We start from the raw sequence: 8,103 nt of genomic DNA on the forward strand, positions 1-8,103 counted from the left end.
TCATCTGCATACAAATGATAGTTACATTGAGATACCATCACTAATACTATTTATGAAAATTGAGAAGAGCAGGGCACCCAGCACACTGCCCTGGGGAACTCCACATTTGATGTCAACAGGAGAAGAGAGTACAAATTCCACGCGGACATGTAAAGACTGGTAAGAAAGGTAGGACTGGAACCAAGATACACAAGAAAAGGTAAAACCAATAGCAGAAAGCCTAGTTAACAGGAGGGCATGGTCCACAGAATCAAAGGCCTTACTAAAATCAAGTAACACTAGCAAGGTAACACACGCAGATCTAATATCATTGGTGATCTTAATCAGTGCTGTAGTAGTACCATGCCCTTCACGAAAACTAGACTGGAACTTATTAATCAGATTAAACTCCTCAAGATATTTCTGAATCTGCAAATAAGCTAAACGTTCAATAGCTTTTAACAACGTAGATAGAATAGAAATGGGTCGAAAGTCACCAACATGGGACGGAGATTTAATTTTTAGGATAGGAATAACATAGGCGATTCGCCAGATTGAGGGAAATATAGACTGTTCAAAAGAACAGTTGAAAATATGTGTTAGGGGAGTAATAACTATATCCAGAATGGCTAAGAGGATTTTGAGTCCATTACCATCTGCTCTGACACTAGTGGACTTGGAGTAAGTTAAAGCATCCCGGACCTCAGCATCTGTAACCAAGGTGAATGAAAAAGAAAGCATTGTTGGTAGGCTACAAGGATTTCATTAATAGTATTCTGCCTAGTTATGTTACCAATCACCACAGAAGGATCCGCAAATATGTACATTATATGCCTATGCAATATCAAACCAGAACCGGGCCCCTGTAGGTGCAGGGCCCTGAGGGGCGCGCCTCAAGCGCCTACGGGTTAATCCAGCCCTGTACCGAACCATCAATTGAAACTGAACCATTACTACCAAATTTAAAATCATCTTTTGCTGACATTAAACCAGTTCAGTCAATCATACATACCAGCCAAAAACTTTTTGTCCACAAGGAATTGTTCAGCTCAAACTTTGTTTTTGTTAAGATCACTGGTATTAATCCTTCTTTGTCTCCTAGGTACGAAGGACCCTTCAGAGTGATTAAGAGATATTCAAAGTTTTTCGTTATAATGAAAGGTAATAACTGTCATTTTTTTGACATTTAAACCTGTCAACGGCGTTATGTCGGCGCCTACTTTGATTGTAATTTGCTGATTTCATATTTTCAGAAAACGCCTCTCTTTAGGTTTGCTTACATCGCCATTGTCTTTCTTCATTTACTTCTCGAAACTACCAACCCATTCACGCTAAGCCACTCATTCACCTTAGTCATAATATCACATTCTAACCTTTCAACTTCTGCCCTACTGCTTCATTTCACTAAAAACACAATAACATCACGACGTCCACACCACTCAACTCAATATTTAACAATTCATCAAGCACTACATTCCAGATTCTCGGCCTCAACACCCAGCTCTGAGGAAATCATTTCCGCATTCTCTTCGTAGTTGATGATATCTTTTACAATATATAATCTTTCGTTCAAAAGTAATCATTTACCGCTGCAACCTTCGAAGAGGTAGTAAACTCCCAGTATTAATATACAGATTAATCTAAGTTTTATTACACGTATTAGGACATTTCTTGACATCAAACACATCTTTTCGTATTTACTATATCTTCACTACGTTTTCATTTCTTCGAGAATTTTTAAGATAAAAATAATTGAGAGTTGGTAAATAATTTTGATCTAACTGTTACGGCTTAGGAATTAGCCTATGAAAACTTTTAATTTGGTCTACTTTACTACTCATTATAATGTGAATGAGTAATAATAACCCTGATTACAATCAAATTTACCACGAATAATTTTAATGGAACAAACTTTTTAATATTTACAATATAAAATATTTGCGGAATGGTAATCTGAAAAATCGAAATAAGCAAAAAAGAAATAACCCGAAAGACCGCGTTTCATTTTCAAACCGAAAGGATATGTAAATGTCCTTTTAGGTGCACTTTCTCTTTTCGGCGAACGCATATATGGAAGAGAATGCGTTAAATTGCGTTAGAAACCGACCAACACTCTAACGGTGTTTACCCATTATTAAATTGTATCAATTAAAGAAACTATGGTGAGTAAAAAAACATTTATAATTATCTAATATTTTTAGTTAATTCATTTTATTTACAGATCCATACAGTTTTAATATTATCCTTTTTTGGTACGTGTTGGAGTCAATACGCATCAGCACCGGCTTATCAAGATCAGCGACAATATTATGAGCGACCACCACAAGATTACCAAGAAGAAACTAACAGCAAACGACCGCCACAAATCGTCTCTCACAAACAAGCCCTAAGTCACGACGGCAATTTTAAATACGCTTTCGCCTCGGAGAATGGTCATCTTCAAGGAGAATCCATTGCTCCGGATGGTTCAAGAACCGGTGCATATGAATACGTGGATCCACATGGGAAAAAAATTTTAGTTAAATACATCGCGGGTAAAGAAGGATTTAAGATTTTGGAGGGTGCTCATATTCCGAGACCGCCACCACATCCCCAAGCACAACCACATCCTGGATATGGAGGACCTGGACCACAACCACCAGCACAAGTTCAACCATACAGACAGCCTTCACCTTTGCCGCCGCCACCACCACCACCAAGACAACAATATCCAAATGAAAGGTTGTTTTATCCGCAACAACTTCCCAAACCCGTTTATAACGTAAAATATCAACCTCAACAACCGCCGAGGTATTATGGACCTGAAAGAAGGGAAAATGAGATTTTTTCGGATGCACAAGGAGCTTATAGGCCTAAAAATAAAGACGAAGAATATCCGGATGTGGAACCTGGCAAACCGCATAGTTTTGGGGTAGGGTATGCGTTCGAGTTTGGAAAGAGTTAGATGTTTCTGTTTGTGTTGATATTAATTATTTAATTTTATTTTCCTATTTTATAGATGTTTATTGAAATATGTGTTAATAAAGTATCAAAACATAATAGAAAAAAAATTGTTTTATGAAGATGTAGTTCGCATTAAAAATGTGGTTTGATATGCGCGTCTTTCATTAAATGCCTATTTGATATGTTTGATCAATCATTTGTCCTGATTTCAGAATCATGAATAAACTTATTTAATATAGATCTTGCTGAACATTTGAACATTATAGATCTAATGTCCATAGAATCTGATGTGCTAAAAAACATAGATTTTGAAGAAGTGATTAACGATTTTGCCCATCTGAAATCTAGAAGGGTTCCTCTTCAAATAACATAGATTTTTAAGCACTAACCTGTAAATGCTAAAAGAGTTACTTTTGTGGACTATATTACATTTATCTATTCGTTTCATGTGATTGTTAATAAAAATAAATTTTTAACCTTGTTTATCTACTTTCTTTGTCTATTCTAACAAAATAGTGTTCTGTCAAAGTCATAGGGGCCCCATTATCCCAATATGCCCAGGGCCTCCAATAGGTTAAAGACGGCCCTGTGTCGATTGGTAAAATTATGTTCTTATGGAAAGTAACGTTTAAACAATTATTGCAGTTTTTAGTCCTACAATAACTAAATTCTTCTTTAAATGGTTGTGTACAAAGAAACGCAATATTTGAAATAGCAATATTCTGGCTTCCAAAATAATTTATTCCTGTTAATAGTTTAGCTCTTTTTTTATATGTTGCTTTACTAGAACCGGTTTTAAAAATAATTTTAGGAAACTAAAGCAATCTGTGCCAACATTCTCAACATGATTTCTAAATGAATTGTGTGTACGGGCAAATGCTAAACTATGAATGATAGTGTCGAATCCGCAAGTATTTTGAACAATATATTTTTTATTTTTTATTGAAATAGATATTAATAATAATAATAATGATCTTTATTTCGCTAAAATACAAAAAAAGTACATAAAATTCTGTATTGCAAAAACGTCCAGAAAAAAATATAATAAGTTTGAGTTTAAAACAGTTTATGTAGGGAGGAAGAAAAAAAGAAAAATAATTGCAGAATCGAAAACCTTAACCTCTCATACAATTTAAAAACTCATTTTCACTGTAGAAAGCACTTTCAATAAGTACTTTCTTTAAGTCTTTTTTAAATTCTATTTTAGCCTTGCAAAGTTGTTGGCAGATGTACACGGATGGAAGTGTGAGTACATTATATTCTTTAAATAGGGGCTTACAGTGAATTCTTGGATGCGCCTGTTCAATTATTCTTAGCGTCTTTTTCTGCAGTATGAAAGCAGGCATTGTATGACCAAACGCTCCCCAAAGGCGTAGTCCGTAGCTCATCTTGCTACGGAAGAAAGCAAAGTAAGCGGTTCTAGCAGCAGAGGCGTTTACTATTTGGCGAATTCTTAAAATAGCGTAGATGGCAGATGACAGTTGTTTCACCAGTATGTCGCTATGATCTTTCCAAGTAAATCTACTGTCCAAGTTGATACCTAATAGTCGGACGGTAGCCGTCTTTTGCTTAGTGTTACGATTAGTAGTCAAAGTGATTACTTCGGTTTTGTAAGATAAGATGTTAATCTGTCTAGTAGTGTCTTCTCAAACACATTTGAAAATATTGGTAATATAGATATCGGTCTATAATTAGAGCAATTTGACGGTTCTCCTTTTTTATAGATTGGTGTTACCCTTGCAATTTTCATTACCCTTGGTGCAACATCTTCTTCATAGCACGAATTTATTATATTAGCTAAAGGAGCAGATATTTGGTCGGCACTGTACTTTAGAATTTTAGTGTTTAGAAAGTGTATGTCCATTGAACTTTTGCATTTCAAATGTGATATGGTTTCTTTAATTTCATTTAGAGTTACGGGTGTGAGGAACATGGAATGACTCTGAGATTTTATTTTAGCAGCAGCTGAAGCTCCAACGTTACATACATTGTTGCCGATGCTTGCGAAAAATTTGTTAAGCTCATCCTTCGATGGTTGATTATCCGTTGTCCTCTTATTCCTTTGAATTTTGCCGTTGATAATTCTCCACATCCCAGCTTGACAATTACCAGACTGTGGGATACTTTTAACATATTGATCCCTCTTACGCTCTTTCGCAAAATTAATATAAAAATCTTTGTAACTCTTTAGAATTTCTTTTAAATCTTCACCGCCACGAGCGTTATAAGTTTCTTGTATGAGATTTAATGTTTCTTTCACCTGCAGAGTTTGAGCATCCATTACATATTGTTTTCTTTTACGTGATCTTTGTTGAATTGGGAAATATTCACGATATTCACGAAGTGTAAATATAAGTTTAGAAAAACATCGTGTTTGTTTTCAGCGTGTTTGTGTTAAACGTCGCATTCTGGTTTTGGTGTTGACTACACTGTTAAAAACATGGACCTAAATTTAACTCTTTTTCAACTAAATCTGGAAGTTCCCTCGCGACCATCCGTTTCGGAGACTAATTTTACGAAGTTAGAAATTTAACAAATATAAATTACCAAGTGTAGTTAAATTCCTCGTAAAACGTAGTTATAGGTTATACATAAGGTGGAGGAATGCAACTAATGATAATTGTTAATTAACTGATTCTATGTTGTTGAAAGGACACCTTTACGAATATTCTGAACTCTTTATACATAGTTAAACTAATCTTGTTTTAGTTAAAAATATCCTCGAAGGAGGTAAATCTAACACCTTACAGGATAACTTCAATTATTTATTTGTAGTTAAATTAATCTTTTTTTTAGTTAATGACATCCTTGAAAGAGGTAAATATAATACTTTACCGGATAAGTTTAACTGTTTCCTTGTAGTTAAATTAATCTTTTTTCTAGTTAAAGGTATCCTTGAAGGAGATCAATGTAACACCTAACCGGATAACTTCAACTATTATTTTGAAGTAAAATTTTGTGTTAAAAAACTCTTAGGGGAGTTTTATTTCAGTATTACACTTGGGTTTTAAGGATTCTTGAACAGGGCGTCATCAAAATCAGAACAAAACGCAAACAAAGCGTTTTAATAATTTATTAATAAACATAAGAACTTAATTCATATTTTGTAGAAATATAATGTGCTTAAAAACAATAATTTGGCACTTAAAACATTTATACATGTTGAATTCTATCTAAAAACAAAATGGGATAATTATAAAAACCATCGATTGCTAATATATAATTGATAATAGTCTTGTATATTTAATTTTGATTTACCAACAGCTACAAGAAACGGTTGATCAGTCTTCTTTCCATGAATAGCTTCATCTAAGGTTTTAGATAACTAAAAATTCAATAATAAATTAGGCATTAATCTAGTAGGTATCTAATGTAATAAATTAGGCAATTGTGTTAATAAGAAACCAAATTTGTATAGTAACGACTTACATCATGACAACATATTAAAAGTAATAAGTAATAATAAGGTAATAGTGATCATTATCTAATAGTTCTATCATTATCTCAACCTGAAAAATAACATTTACAGAACGCATAAACAGTTTATTTGTTATTAGTAATAACTAACTTTCGGTAGTTCTTTTTGAATATTAGAAGTGTACGTTTTAAATACTTTATCGATATATTTTGGAAAGTTGCTTTTATACCTTCCAAAGTTTTGAAATTTTAATTGAAAATCTAAAGCAACCTAAAAAGTCAAAATGTTTATTATTATGCAACCTAAATTCACAACATAAAGAAAAAAATGATTTGAAAAATTCAAATGTCCGGTTAAATTTGTGGTGAGTGAATTTAGAACAATAATTATTATTTTTCGAAAGCAACCTCCAAAAATACTTTAACAGCAAAGCAAAAATTTCGTCAATCCAATTCACAAAATAATTAGTAGCTAACTCTTTTTTAGCGCGTCGGTACGTTAAATGCGTAAGATCCATGTAAGATCAATTCTTGAACCACCAACTCCCAAGCCACATGTGCAAGCAACATTTAATTAAATAAAATATAATATGTAAAACTTACAGTAACAATGCAAATAGTATGAATTTATCGAGCAATTCTATCTAATAAGTAGAGTATTTATAAAATAATGATTTGTACAAATAAACAAAATCAACAATAAGTAAAATATACTTAACCGCTTCATCAATCAATTGTTTAGCCAATTCTTACCCGCTTAACTTAAACCTCTTCTTTCGGTCGTACTTTACGCGAATGCACCAATCATACATTTTAACAAAAATATGGAAAATATTAAAGAATTAAAGTACCACGATTTAATAACGTTTGTGCACGCTGCGACTTGCTTCGACTAAAAATTGCCAATACAGGGTGTCCCGTTAAGCGTACGGAGCGGCTGTATCTCTAGAACGGTAAAGCCTAGAGGTTTGGGGAAAAAATCCTTATAAGCAAAGTGACCAAGAGAAATAGCTGGAAATTATTTTGAAGTTCGTAATTCGACCGCTAGGGGGCGTAACTGCCATAGAGAAACATCAAATTCCCGCTATCTCAGAAAGTTAGACCATGAGCTATAACGTTGACAACATCATTTAGTAGCTTGGATAATACCGCATCGCTTTTGTTTTGCGATATTTCTCATATCTGTCATAATAAGGGAGGGGGAGGCCAATGCGTTTTCAAATGTTTACATTTTAATATCTCCTGGACCATTCAACCGATTTGAATATTTTTGGTCTTGTTTGAAAGAGTATTTCATGCTCTTTTAAAAGATATTTTCAGTAAGCCCGCTTGGTTTAAAACAAATAAGCTAGAGGGCGTTATCTGCAGCGGTTACATGTTTTTGTGATTTTTGAAAAAAAGTTAAATGGAACGGTACTATTTACTTCACAGACCGTTAATCACCATAAAATTTGCTAAATGTTAGTGAAAACCGCATCTCAATATCTCCATCCATTCTCGAATTATAAAGGAAAATGTTAAAAATTCGTATATCTTAATCGGATTAAGTTACCTTAGGAAACAAATAAGAGAGAACAAAAATTTTATTATCTAGAACCTTCCTTCACACTTTATCCAAGCTTAGAACTGCTTCAAAACTACTTTTGAGGTGTATTGAAAAGCCAACGGATCAATGAAACATCAATGATAATAAAACAAAATAAACCAAAACACTTAGAATAACTTAAATTTTTGGCAAAAATAACTCACTAATGTGCGAAATGC

At 33.5% G+C, this 8,103-nt stretch overlaps 1 protein-coding gene across 1 annotated transcript; it reads left to right on the forward strand.

Annotated features, from left to right (window-relative positions):
• Positions 1-2,071: 2,071 nt before the first annotated feature.
• LOC111419660 (endocuticle structural glycoprotein SgAbd-8-like) lies at positions 2,072-3,019 on the forward strand. The gene is made up of 2 exons (XM_023052506.2): positions 2,072-2,141; positions 2,201-3,019. Exons 1-2 carry the CDS (start codon positions 2,139-2,141, stop codon positions 2,921-2,923), a joined length of 726 nt encoding a protein of 241 aa, XP_022908274.1. The 5' UTR covers positions 2,072-2,138; the 3' UTR covers positions 2,924-3,019.
• Positions 3,020-8,103: the final 5,084 nt, after the last annotated feature.

This window comes from Onthophagus taurus, chromosome 3, assembly GCF_036711975.1.
Source record: "Onthophagus taurus isolate NC chromosome 3, IU_Otau_3.0, whole genome shotgun sequence".
Classification (NCBI taxonomy): domain Eukaryota; kingdom Metazoa; phylum Arthropoda; class Insecta; order Coleoptera; family Scarabaeidae; genus Onthophagus; species Onthophagus taurus.